Source organism: Cebus imitator, unplaced genomic scaffold (assembly GCF_001604975.1).
Source record: "Cebus imitator isolate Cc_AM_T3 unplaced genomic scaffold, Cebus_imitator-1.0 Scaffold315, whole genome shotgun sequence".
Lineage (NCBI taxonomy): Eukaryota > Metazoa > Chordata > Mammalia > Primates > Cebidae > Cebus > Cebus imitator.
In genome coordinates, this window is record NW_016107630.1 from 28,035 (window position 1) to 43,219 (window position 15,185).

The window sequence follows — 15,185 nt, forward strand, 5'->3', positions numbered from 1 at the left end:
TTGCTATAGTATTTACCAAAATGGAAACACATGAAATTTAAACTGCTTATATCATATTTACTCAATCTTAAAATTCTTCTAAGAACTTGATCTAATCTGATTTTCACTTAATTTTAAGAATTGGACTTATTTAATTTCAAATACATATATATATATATATATATATATATACAGTTGTAAATTTTACACATAAAATTGTTAAAAATCTGATTATAAAATTTTGATTGAAACATTTTGAAATTTTCATTATTATATCTGTGCTCTTTCCCTTTGTCTTAGTCAACTTATTTAGAACTTCATATTTATAGTATACAGTTTGCAGTGATTTAAAACTTTAATGGTTTTCTCTTTTGAGTTTGAATTGGATTTGCTATACTTAAGATTATTTTAGAGAACTAATTTTTATTCCTTCAAACTTAGGAAGCGTTGCTACTTTTATAAATTTATTTCTTCTGTTTATCCACTTTGAAAAATTGATAATGAGACTTCTGTGACAGTTGTATCATAAAATATTTTATTTTGTTACTGTTGGATTCAACTGTCAATTTTAATGAATCCTACCCAGTTAAAGTGGTATGCATATTTTTCGTGAGTCCATAATCGATATAATCAATTATATTTTTGTATAAATGCATAGATATAATTTTTCTCAGGGTCTTAGAGAATTAATGCAATTTTTAAATATGTTGCAGAATTGTGAGAACCTGGAGAATAATTTTGATGACATCAAGCACACGACTCTTGGTGAGCGAGGAGCTCTCCGAGAAGCAATGAGGTAAGTCTGGGTCACCATAGCAACAGTCACAGATGTGGTAAAGAAAAAGTCATTCTTCATTATTTGGGGAACAAATGAGTTCATTGCCACCATTCAGCTCTGTTCTCTAAGGTATTAATTTGTCAGTGGAGAGACTTCCCTTGAGGCTGTACTTTGGTTTTGAAGCTGCATAAATGTTAAGCCTCAGTGCACAGTAAAAAATGTAAATGTTTAATTTGTTGCTTAAAATGCTTAAGGGGTGTCTTGTTTTATATTTATACCAAACTGTGTGATTGAATGAAAATATTGTTCATCTAAATTCTGCCTGTATATTAAAAAAATAAACATTGTACAATGGTGCTATAACTGAGTATTATTTCCTCCTAATTAATATTTAATTTAAAGAGAGGCACTTACATTTTCATCTTCTATAACATTTTATAGGATTATATTGTATTATAGTATTTTTAGTGATTTAAATTTTTATACTATTACAAAGCATATAATTAACTTCCTTTCAACTACAGTGATCTATAATGAGCCTGATTTTTTTTCTTTTTTCACTTCTTAACATTAGTAATTCTGAATATTTATATGAAATTGCCCCCAATTTGATGCTTTTTAAATAACTCTTAGTGAAGCATTTTTCAAATCTATTTGATCAGAATCAAGAAAGGCTTTGTACTAGACATTAAAAATGTGTGGGAAATAAAACTCATCATTCTTTGAGAAAACAACAAATGACACTAGTCTGAAAAGTTCTGAGCTTGAATGTTTGTGTAGTTTAATTTCCAATATCTTTATAAAGAAACAATATTTTTTATATTTAGTGTATAAAATTAAAATAGATTTTAAAAATGTGCCTCCTTCTATCTTAATGCTCATTTTTCAAGGATGTTAAGGCTAAAAATATTAAAATGAGAGAAAGGATAAATCTAAGAGGCTTCCTAGAAAGGTAGTTTAGATACAATTTTGTTATTGCTAGCACACAGTTACCATATACTTTAGTTTAGAAGCTGCTCTCATTTAGTAACCTTCCTTTTACCATACAAGCAGCAGGAGAAAGTAATTAAATTTAATAGAAGCTGCCCTCATTTTGAAGCCACTTCTATTTAAAACCACAGGGGGAGGTAATTAAATTTAATGGAAACAGTAGCTTCTACACAAAGATACATGGTACTTCTGTATAGATGATTATGATGTCACAAAAAGAGGAATAATATATTACTAGTATGAGAAATTACCAGCTGGAGCAAGTGAGCCTATTTTATTGTTAATGTCTTTACTAATAAAAAAGAGGGAAAAATAAAACTGAGGACACAATAGAGAATTTGTATCTATGCATAATGCAATCAGATATTCTCAGAAAGTTTGTTATAGAAAATTTTAGTAAATTAAAAATAAGTTGTAAAATATTTATTTTGGAAAAGGGTAATGCAGAAATTATGAATGAATTTCTGATTTTCAATATACGTAGTGGTGTATCCTAAAATTGTCACTGCTATAAATTGAACACATCATTTTTGGTAATTGCTTATTATAATATAAATACAGTGAGCATGCATGCCAATATTTACTTAGAAAACTGAAGTTATTCTCTATATTTTTACATTTATTTATTTTGAAGTAAATACATAGACAAACAGGAAGACAAAGATGTCAACTCTTATGCTTTGAATAAAAAACTGAAGACCAAAGAGATAAAAAGTACTGAAAAGGCAACGTGAATGAAAATTGATGTGAATGAGGAAATGACAATGAACAAGGAAAGGATAGGTAATCAGTGTAGGAAATTTGTCCTCAAGAAAAAAACAAATTGAATTATCAGAATTAACTTCATATGAAGAGATTATTAAATTCTGCCAAATTTTCTAATACATACCATTTTAGAACATACCAGGGTGTCCTGTTTTTTAAAAAAGTGGAGATGAACAGATGAGAAAAACAAGTATTGCCTGGCTGGAATAACCTCCCAACCACCCATACTATGAGATAAAGCAGAAGTCCAGATAATTTAAATGAGAATTTAATTTTATGGCTATGAAATGTACTTGTTTGTATAAGTTGTATATTTTTCACACATACACACACACACACACACACAAAATGTGTGGATTCATTAAATGTGGTGAAATAATTTAGTAATTAATAGCATTCAACAGTTTAATATACGGTGGGTCAGGTGCTTTTTGAAATGTGTTTGAAACATGCTTGAGGTGAAGACCCGCTTCATGGTAGCTTCTTTTTTAGTCCATTGGCCTGGCGTAGCTGGCTGTGGGAGCATCCCCTTTTCTTATTAGCTTGATCTCTTCAGCAGGCCTTAGGTGGCTCCAGGTGACCCACGATGGTGTTCTTGTCCTGAATGTATCTAGCCAGGAGCAACTGAAACAGACCTGGACCCACGTCTGAAGATTGTCCTGTTGTGGCTGCTGTGTTGGGGGGGACCTTTCACCATCTTGGGCACTTCTTTATTTATTAAGGGTTTACTATTTCTGTGAGCTTGGAACAGAAAAGAGAGGATTCTTAGCTACCTCATCCAGTCTCTCTGGCCAGTCTTTGCCATGCAGTCTTGAACCTAGTCTCTTGCCAATACCTGAGTTTACAAATCACTTTAGATCCCTCCCATGCTTCTTCCTGATTCCAGTCTTAAGGATACCCTGAGCCTGTAAGCCTGTAACCCTGCCGTGTAAAAAGCATGAGGGGTTACAACCCTCTCTGGAATATGCTAGCTAAATAAAACATTAAATAAACATATTAATTGAGTAGGGAGAGAGAAAAAAAGAGGATTAATGAAGATTTGGGTTTTCAGATGACTGTGAGATAGCTAAGGTTAGCTCATGTAAATGTGCAGTAGGCAGAGGGAAAATATAATTCAACTCAGGGAAAAGACTGGGGGTTGGTGTGCACACTTGAGACTTGTTTGTATTTTGATACTTGTTGTAGCCGTGGGAAGGCATGTGATTTCTAAGAATAGTGTATTGGGATAAGAAAGAAGGAAAGTCCACCCAGATGTCTAAGCAAATACAGGGCTTAGGAAACTGTGTGCCAGAAACATATTTGGGGATTTAAAATTTTGAATCACATTCTCTAACAGAGTAAGACTAGACTGAAATATAATGTGCCTAAGAAGAAAAGGATAGGGGAATAGAATTCCTGGGCCATTGCTCTGTGGCTCTTAGAGACATCTAGACCGAAGCTGCCAAGAAGACCTTTCTGTGATAAGAGAAATGTTCTCCACCTGTGCCATTTAGTGTGCGTGCTATCAGCCATATATGGCCACTGAGCACCTGAAATGTGATGAGTGTAACTGAAGAACTGAATGTTTAATTTTACTTAATTTTTATTAATTTAAATTTGAATATTTTTATGTGGTTAGTGGCTGTGGTTTGGTCTGTGCTGCCCTAAAAGGATGTTTTTGTGTTACTAATGTGACATTTGACTCCCTCTCACTTAACAAAGTTCTCAACAACGGAGAGGCCAGAGTGAAGCTAAACTGTGTTCACACACATCACACATAGACACACTTACTTTCTTAGAAAACTAATAGTAAAAGGTAGATCCATAACCTGCTAATAGGTACAAAACCAAAACTAAAAAGTGCGACTTGATATAGAGGAGATAAGGTAGCTCTTATTTTATAAATACATGATATATACACAGAAAGCCTAATAGAATTAACAACAAAACCTCCGTAAGAATTAGTCGTCTTTTAATGTGATCATATTCAAAATGAAGATGGAAATTCTTAAGTTCTTCTACATGTCACTTAAATAGTATCTCTAATTGATAATAGATGCTATAAAGAGCTGTTGAATTTATTATGTGGTAAAGTACCCCAAATAATACAGGACATGTTCAATCACTCAGTAAAAGGTATAAAAGAATTTCTTTTCTTTTTGCTGTTTGGGCCAAAAACAAAAAAGGCTTTATATTCTTACTTCACATGGACCAAAGGAAATTTTATGCATTTTTAAAAAGCTATAGGAAATAAATGAAACAGTCAAAGTCCAGTGGAATATAGAAGTGACTCTTTGAAATTGAGATGGGGAAATAGATGAGGCACTAAAAAAAAAAAAAAAAAAAAACAACAACAACAACAACAAAAAACTTCCATCATTTGCAACAACATGGATCAACCTAGAAGATTTTAAGTGAAATAAGCTAATCACAGAAGGGCAAACACTGCATTATCTCACTCGTGTGGAATTTAAAGAGGTTCATCTTATAGAAGTAGGGTAGAATAGTGGTTACCAGAGACTTGCGAGAGTAGTGTGGAGTGGAAATGAGGAGAGGTTGGTGTTTTATAGCACAGCAGGGTGACTATAGTCAACAGTAATATATTGTATACTCTAAAATAACTAGTGAAAATTTGGAGTGTTGTCACCACAAAAAATATGACAAGTGTTTGAGGTGATAGATATGCTAATTACCTTGATTTGATCATTATACAATCTAATATGTATCAAAACATCACACTATCCAATAAATATGTGCAACTATTATGTGCCAATTGAAAACAAAACAAACTTATTTTTAAAAGCTTATGCAAATGGGGAACATCACAAAATTAAAAGACATCAATGTACTATATTGCCATATGTATGACAGATTTTAAAAATTGGGAGCTCAGTGGATAATTGGCAAAGTATGATTAAGAAACCCTTGAAAATATTCAACTCTAATGACACACAGAAAGTGTAAATTTCATAAAAATACACCAATCTCTTGCTTATTGCTGCTAATACAGTTTGTTGGGAAGGAAGTTTTTGAGGCTAGAGATGGAATAGTGAGACAGCCATTCTCACATTCTCAGAGGATTGAAAAATACTGCTGCATTTAGGGAAAGGATTGTGCCAGTAAGTACTAAGAGCCTTAAAACAACCATACCTTTTTTGTATTAATTTACCTTCTAGGAATATACAGAAGCCATAGAAATTATGGATAATACGAATGTGAGCCTCAGATTATGGAATATAACCATGAACAAATGTAATAGAGACTAAATGTCTACTATTAAGGCAACAGATACGGAAATTCTATATGTAACATAAATATATATATATATATACACACATTTATATATTACATATAAATATATATGTATTATTTATATATTTATATTTATATTTATACTTTTAAAATATTTATAAATTATATAAAAATCTGTGTATATATATTTATATGTAATATATATCTATATATACAGATATACATAGATTTATACATATTTAAAATGTACATATTTATAATTTACATAAATCCGTTTATGTGTGTGTGTGTATATATGTGTGTATATATATATATATATATATATATATATATATACAGAGAGAGAGAGAGAGAGAGAGAGAGAGAGAGAGAGAAACAGATTGCTTGTAGAGTATTATCCCAACTGAACATAAAAGATGCAGAGATAAAATATAGGAATGACAGATACTTTTTTTGAGGCTTATACTTTTCTGTTCTAAATTTTCTGTAATGGGAATGTATTATGAATAATTAGAAAAATAGTGAAGGAAAAATGGAGAAACCTAAAAACAAAATATGAAGTTAATACTGGAATCAATAATCAGAATCAAATTTGGGACTCCAACTATAATTTTTGGTAAATAAATTATTTTAGTCTTACTTTTTTGTAACATAGGATTTAAAAACTCCTAGGATGGATATGAGGAACTAGGATATATATAATAGGGAATGTTTTATAATTTATGAAAATTAATAAAGAGATATAAAATATGTTTGTATACATTATTTCCTTTTAATGATGTATGTGCTTACAAGAATTACATATGTAATACATAAATAATGGAATTCAATGGAGAAGTTCACTGCAGCCTTAGCATGTAGAATACTAGAGGCAGTACATTTAGTCTAACTTCTACATGGTCCATTGTAGTGCCATGGCTGTGTGGAAATCTTATACAGGATTTCTGAAAATGATGACTTAAGAAAAAAACATTTTAAGGACAGGAAAAAAGTGCATCATCTGTAAGTCAAATCTCTGATTTATAGTATGATAATGAATTCAAAGGTAAAATTCTCAGTTTCTTTTCATTGTACTTTATTTTGGCTAATTCAACTCTTTAATGCCAAGGTAATATTTTGCACCTGTCTTAGCCCCTGTGATAAATCCTGAACGTCAAGAGGAAGGATGGAGCCATGTTTAACATTGTGTTGTCTTTTTTTCCCTTCTTCTTATTTTTTTTTAATATGGAGTTTTGCTCTTGTTGCCCAGGCAGGAGTGCAATGTTGTGATCACTGCTCACTGTGACTTCCACCTCCCAGGTTAAAGTGATTCTCCTGCCTCAGCCTCCCAAGTAGCTGGGATTACAGGCATGCACCACCATGTTTGGCTGGTTTGTATATTTTTAGTAGAGAGGGGGTTTTACCATGTTGGTCATTCTGGTCTGGAGCTCCTGACCACAGGTGATCCACCCTGCTCAGCCTCCCATGTCCCTTTTCAGTCTCACAGGCAGTAGAGTGCTAAGGGTAATAGGTATATGCAGTGGGAAGGTATTTGAATTGAATAACTTGAGAAAAGCTGACATTAGATTGTGAAAAAAAGAGTTATGTATAGAATGTATTCATTAATTAAAAAGGTAAAAATGCTAATGGGAGTTCTTTGACAATGTCTTAATTAATACACATTAAATATAGGTTGTTAATAGATTTATGGGTATACCTCTATGGCAAGAATGCAAATTGTTTTTGGGGTGCCAACATTACCAAATAGGCATTATTTTATTCACAGAGCCAAGTCTATTTAGTGAGACCTGTTATATTTACATTAGTAATATAAAGATGAACTACCAGTACATAATATCTCTGAAATGTATTTTTTTTTTAACCACTAGAAGTTAAAGATTAAAGGCACTTTTTTTTTCTTTTTGTCTACGCAACATCTCTGTCTAACACACAACTCAAACTTTCCTCTCAAATTAGGATTGCCAGATAAAATAAAAGATGCCCAGCAAATTTAGAATAACAGCAGATAATAAGTATAAGCAATAGCGCATGGGATGTACTTACACTAGAATGTCTGTTATTTTGCTGAAATTCAAATTTAACTGGGCTTCCTGTTTTTTTATTTGTCAAACCCAGCAACCTGACTCAAAACCATGTTCAACCCACAGTCTTTTTTTTTTCCTTTGAAGAAAGAGAGAAAGAAAAAAAGGGAAAGAATTAAAAAAAAAAATAAAATAAAATAAAAATAATGAAGGAAAGGGAGGAAGAGGAAGAAGGAGAGAGAACAGGGGTGTTGCTTTATTGCCCGAGCTAGAATGCAGTCTAAAAATGGGTATGCCTGTAATTGTGTTTAATAATAGAGACATTAAAAAAAAAAAAAATGAAATGTATTCTTTTTTGCTTGCCTTCATCACGTGTTAAGAATTTTGTCACTAGATGGTGATGTTGAGTTGCACAGTTTCTCTGTGCTGGCTTTTTTTCTGGTGTGTATAATACAATTTTTAGGTGCATAATAAACACAGCCATTTATGCAGAATTAAATATGAAAGTATAACCATGTAAACTTGGAAAGTAGTTTTTAAAAGGGATAACATTCTAAATATTATTTGAGTCAAAAGGTTAAAATTGCTTTAATGTGGTTGTTTCTTTACCTTCAACTCAAGGACTTTTAGAGGTGGAAGGAATATAAATAGCAATCTAACCTTTTATTGAAAGGCTGAGGTCTGAAGAGAGATTCCAAGATATTTAAAAGAGGTAATTTTCAGTTTTTCTGGTATATCCCTTCTATGTGTATTAGCTTAAAGTATGTCTTTAATTTCACTCCTCTGTTAGTATCCAGTAGTACTAGTGCTGACTACCATCTGACCTAAGGATTATGTTACTACTGGAACCTAGGTATTATTTTAGCTGTTTATTATTTGAGTTAAGTTCATACTGCATCTCTTGCTAAATATATGGTTGAACTACACTGATACTTTAACTGATACTTCCACATGAACCATGACTAGGAATAAACTGTGATTAGTAAACCGTGAACTGAGTAATTTTGTTCATCTGAATAAGATTTAAAGATAAGAATATTATCATTATTCTACTTGATCTTCTTTGTAGAGATTTGTGTGGGTATGTGCATGTGTATGCATATTTATATATGTGTTATATATTATGTAGATAATGTATGTATGTATATATTTCTATATAATCTCCCCTTTGCAGTCAAGGACAGTTTTCAGTGTGGCAGCATTTATAGTATGGAGTTACCTTGCCTTTCAGGTGTATTCATTAGGATTACAGAGATACAGTTGGTTCTATGAAATTCTTTTATAATAAAAATGGAAGAGAGGAAGGAGAAGGCATCCTAAGTATGTGAGATTAGCAAATTGATTAGGTAATTTAGATAGTAAATATAAAGTTATGAGGGAAAAGTCAAAGTGGCAATGAAGAAGAATATAAAATAAAATGCGAAATTATTAACAAAATAATTCTAATGAAATTAGCAGATTGTTTAATAGTATGGAAAGTAAATAATTTTTTAAACATTCTGAAAATGTTATATAATGATGCAAATAATAATAGATGATTTAACATGTATAACTTCTTTTATTTTCAAAGTGTTCAAAAACAAATTCCTTTATAATCAGTAATGCCCATGTACCAGAGTGTATTTTAACTACATGAGAAGTTTGAGCAGTGAGAGTGGATTCAAAAGCAATGTTTCAGCTCTTTTCTGTTTTAGTCATTCTAAAATTCTATCTTCATTATGTTTTATCACTAAAAAGACCAGTAGGAACCTCCTGAAAGCCCCACTCCCCAAATCACCACAGGAGAAGAGTACACTGTAGTCTTCTATGCACAGAGAACATCTTGTCTTTATCATTTCTATGCTAGAAAAACACATATTTCATCATGCCCAGTGCATGTTCCTTGGTTTGGTTTATGCCACCTAACACATGAATATCAAGGCCATCAGGATGAGTACTTTCAGATATTTTTGAAATCGAAAGACAAAAGTGTAGCATTACATTAGATAATCATGCACTTACTCTAATAAACATCGTTCAAATACAGATCAGAAAATATACGTAATTAATTTTATGTAATTTCATAATTTATGTAATTAATTTAATGTACATTGTGTAACATGAATATCTGTATATGTCTTTATATACTTGTGTATACATGCACCCACATGGACACAGACATTTAGTATTATCTGTTTGCCATGTAAATTAGGAATATTACTTCCATTCACATACTTCAGGAGTGACTGAAAGCAAGATTTGACACTCAGTTTCAGATGGCTCAAATATAATTTAATTTTACCACCGTTTATGAGAAATAGAAGAAAACTCTTACATAAGTTGTTACCAGTATTTAATAAAATCAGCCATATGGTCAGCAACACTTTTGGATTATTTATGGTTTTATCAAATGGCATTTATAAATACATAATTCTGTCATTTTAGAATCTTTTTCTTCACTTTAAACTTGAATTAGAATTTGAATGTGAGAAATATTGATTACATAATTATCAAGTACAAATCTGATGAAACAGTAGAACAAATGAAATCGGTTAATAGGTTAACTTGATTAATTAAGCTATTAATTATTTATTTATGAATTGCGTTATAATACTCATTAATCTAAGCATTGGTTTGTTCCACCTGGTGCCTAGTATATACTAGGCACAACAGTTCAAACACAATATTCAAACACAATATTTGCAGAAAAAATTCAAATTAATACTGCAAGTGACAGTTCAATATATTTGGAATGATAAAACCAGAAAAGAAAATATGTACCATTGATATACAGAATGTATCTATTTGAAACAACAGCATTGGCAACAACAACATGAGTAGGAAGCACTGAGCCAAGCAAGGTCAGGAAAAATATTGCATTTTCCCCTTAGTTTCAAAAAATTGTATGTTAAAGGCTAGGAAAGAAGGGATGCAGCTTTTGGTTTGCTACCAAAGAAAAAGTGCAGAGCTAAGTCATTATTCTAGAATGTTTATCATTTCAGATACAGACTTTGAATGAGCATCTAATAGCTAAAATTATTTAGGAGATAAAAATTGGCACTGTGAGGATTAGCTTTAATTTTAAGTATCCATAATTGAAGTGCCACATTATGATTTTAATGTTATGATAATCTTGTTAACAAGCTGTTGTGTATATACTATCATATTTTAATGTAGTTGCACAGCTTAAGTAAACCATAAAGTAAATTGCTTTTTGAATCAGGCTTTTGCATGTGGAAAATTAGTGGTTTACATGTTTTGAATACGTATTTTGTAATTATATTTGTGGTAAACAACTTAAAACTAATAGAATAGATTTACAGATAATATATTGTTTATAAGCACATTGGCATTTTTTTGTTATTGCTCATTCTAGTTATTTGGGGTACATGTCACAATACACTATAATAAAATAGCTGGCCTTAGGTTTTTTGTAAGTCATCTCTTCTGGAGGATATACATTGACATTTAGTTATAATATTTCTCATTTCTTATAAATCGGCTTGTTATATTTAGAAGAAAATCAATACAATTTTTTATCCTTCATTTCTACAGGTTATTATAATGTGTATTAAATACCTTCCATTGAAGGTATTTGTGTTTATTTTATTTTGGGGAAAAAATCTTCCATTCTGTTAAATTCTTTTTAAAAAATGTGTTGCTTCTTTTGACAGTCAATTAGAAATAAGGACACATTTTGATGTAAAAGGCCAGATAGCCAGATAGCATATATTTTTAGCTTTCTAGGCTACATAATTTCTGTTACAACTACTCAATTGTGCTGTTTAATTCTTAATCACACTTAATTACTTGAATGAGTAATCTAGGAAATGTAATAGAATAGATTTACAGATAACAAATTATTATTTATAAGCACATAAACAGTATATTCCAAATATATCGAACTATCACTTGCAATGTGACAACTGTCACTTTGATGTACAAAGGTATCTGTAGACGACATGGGAATGCATAGGTGTGGCAGTGTTGATGTGGCTGTGTTCCAATAAAATGTTATTTACAAAGACAGGCAGCCATCTGGATTTAGTTCTTGTGTTATAGTTTGCAGACCCCTAGTTGAAAGCAGACATGACTTAAGTCCATTAGAATCAATTTCAAATAATTTTTGGAGAAATATGTTAAGAATCTGTGATTGTCTCTGATAGATTAATACATATATTATGAAGTTCTTCCAATTTTATCAATGAACATGATTATAGAACATTGACAGAGGTTCCCTGTCTTCTAATTTCTAGACTATTCTTTGAAATTGCATATTTCCTAGATTACTCATTCAAGTAATTAAGTGTGATTAAGAATTAAACAGACAATCTAGCTTATAAAATCATCAATATGCAATAAACATGAGACATAGGTACCAGTGCCACTGAATTAATTAGCATTGATTATTCATGTTTACATTTTTAGTTAAAATGTGGAATAACCACCAAGGAACCATTTACATTATGAAATGTAGTTCATTATGCCGTATGAAACAACTGTATGAACTATTATAGTGTATTGAAACTATAGTACAATGTTGCTGTTGGTTGGACATTAGCTTTCTACATTGTGGTACCTATAAAAAGACAGCAATGTGATATTTTAGTTTATTTTTCTTGTAAGTAGATGAATTATGGTATCTACTAAGGTACATCTATGATATCTGATATTGCTTGAAAAATATTGATTGTGGTATATTATTTTAATTCCTTTGTAAGTTTTGTACTCATGGAATTATCTAAAGAATTACTTTTATTAAACATTTTAGTCAATAAGTATTTATTTAATAAATTAGTGAATCATGAATAAATAATTTTCTGGTAGCCTACAAAGAGGGTTATTTTTGTTGTTGTTGTTGTTGTTGTTTGGTTTTTTTTTGGAGGCAAGGAGATGGCATATAGGATATTCTAAACCCTATTTAAAAAATTCGTTTGGAACCTGTAGTCCGAGCTACCCAGGAGGCTAAAGTGTGAATACCACTTGAAGCATAAGGAGTATGAGGTTTTAGTGTTTGGTGTTCACACCTGTGAACAGCCACTGCACTCTAGCCTAGGCAATGTAGTCAGAATCCATCTCTTAAAAAAATAAGTAATAATAAAAAATGTAAATGCTCTTGGTGTGTTCTTGATGTACAAGATGTTGTTTGGTGATAGCTATTCTGATATGTTCAGACATGCAGTGAACTGGGAATAAACCATAGTTTCAATGACTTCTTATGATGGCTGGAAAGGCCTTGCTCCTGTCAGAGGCCAGCACCTTCACTTGTGATCTGGATCCCATTTCCTCTAGTCTTTTCCAAAGTAACATGGGAGAAATGCCAGATGTAATATGCACCTATGCAATAACCCTGCATGATCTGCACATGTACCCCAGAACCTAAAGTAAAAACAAACAAAAAAAACAAAAGAAAAACATGCAAAACCAAACACCACACACAATAAGTTTCCCCTATGTAATTACCCTTGCTCTCCTGCAACACAAATTTTTGCTTTTATGTGATTATTTCCATCTGCATGCTTGCATATAGTTCATCTTAAAGACAAAAAAAATAAAACCTGTCTACATTTTCGTCTCCAGGTGCCACTCCATTTTGCTCCTTACCCTCACAACCCAATAAAAGAGTCCTCAATAAAGGTTTTTCATTTTCTAATCTCCTGCTCTCAACTTAATCCACTCCACCTGGGCATCTCTTGCTGTCAATCCAGTGAGACTGCTCTGTGTTGCCGAATCTACACTTTGTATTTGACCCCTCTGCAGCATTTGCTTCAATTGACCATCTCTTCTTGAAACATTTTTTCCCCTAGGCTTAAGTTACGCTATATTGTTTTATTCCTCGCCTGCTTCATCTGCCACCCCTTTTAAGTCTCTTAGGTAGCTATGTCCTCCTCTTTTCAATGTCTAAATAGTGACATAATATTGGAATGCCTTGTTTCTACTACTTTCCCTTTTGTTTCTAGATAGTTATCATCTCTTTCCTTAAGTAACTATCTATTTGATGGTAACTGTTATACTTACACCTCTGGTTTCGATGTCTCCGCTAAACTTCAGCTTTACAAACTCAAACACTTAGCCACTTCAATATGTAAATAACAACTCAACTTTAACATACCCAAAGGTGAGCTCTGGATTTTTTTTTTTTTTTTAATTTTAGACAGGGTCTCATTTTGTCACCTAGTGGAGTGCAGTTGCATGATTTCAGTTTACTGTATCCTCCCTGTCCCAGGTTCAAGCAGTTCTGGTGCCTCAGCCTCCCAAGTAGCTGGGACCACAGGTGTGCACCACCACAGCTTGCTAATATTGTATTTTTAGTGGAGATGGAGTTACACCATGCTGGCAAGGGTTGAGATCTCTGGATTTCTCACCATAATCTTCCTTCCACTGAACCAGTTATTCCACTAGTCTTTCCATCTGAGTAAACGACAGTAACACAATCTCTAGTTATCTCTGCAAGTCTGGAATTCATGGAAAATTTTTCTCTTTCACACCTATATCTAATCAGTAAAAAGCTGTATAAAAATTTCTAATACAGTTTCCCTTTTTTCACTATTTATTTAAAAATCCATTTTCCACAGATAACCAAGATGAGCCAAACTGTGACCTTTCTCTACAATGGCTTGCTATTTTGCTTACAGTAAATGACAAATTCTTTACTCCTAATGTGTCTTGCAAATAGCTTTGTGATCTTCCTGACTCATTGACCTCTTTCAGCCTTGCTCACAAAGCTTCTGACCAACCATCCTTCCATCCTTAAAGCTTTCCAGCTTGGACCTGATGCTTGCCTGGGCTCCTTCTTTACATGGGCTCTTCCATACCTTGCTGCTTCTTGCTATTCAGCTCTCAGCTCCAGTGTCATCTTTTCCAAAAGGGATCAATAAAGGATAGATGAATAAAAATTGAATGAAAGAGGTAAAGTAATTTGAGCACATGGCACAAAATTGGAAGAGCCAGAATTTGGACCCAGATTCATTCCTCTTGCAGAGCTCATTACCTCTCAGAAATTTTTAGGGGAGTGTGTGTGTGTGTGTGTGTGTGTGTGCACGCACGCGCGCACACTTCCTATCTAGGCCATGGGATATAGTAAGTACTTGGTCAGTACACTTTAGGCACACATTAGAGAAAAGCTCCATTAAAGGAATAAAATTGTAGATATCCTGAAATTATATACAGATATTTAAAGTTCAGTCTTCCTAATGTTTCCCAAGAGGCCTAAGAAATTTAGTTTAATTTAGGACATTTCTAACTTCAGGCTTATAGCACTGTCCCATTTTAAGGGCCATTACTTTGGCTGGGGAATAGAAGTAATAGTGGTAATTTTATTTAGAGATCTTCCATAGCATCAACTTTTAGTGGAAATGGGTGTTTGTCATTGGACCACAGAGGTAATCCTTTTAGTCGTTATCTGTGCTATGTTTACAAACCAATTATCTTACTAGTATCTT

General features: G+C 32.4%; 1 protein-coding gene across 2 annotated transcripts in view; it reads left to right on the forward strand.

Annotated features, from left to right (window-relative positions):
- Positions 1-515: 515 nt before the first annotated feature.
- Positions 516-15,185, forward strand: part of DPYD (dihydropyrimidine dehydrogenase) — a 758,429-nt gene continuing 743,759 nt past the window's right edge. The window contains exon 1 of one of the 2 annotated variants that reach the window (XM_017503801.2): positions 516-775. In XM_017503801.2, coding sequence (XP_017359290.1) covers positions 630-775 — 146 coding nt within the window. In that variant the 5' untranslated portion in view covers positions 516-629. The remainder of the gene's footprint in view (positions 776-15,185) is intronic. The other variant, XM_017503800.2, reaches the window with a different exon arrangement.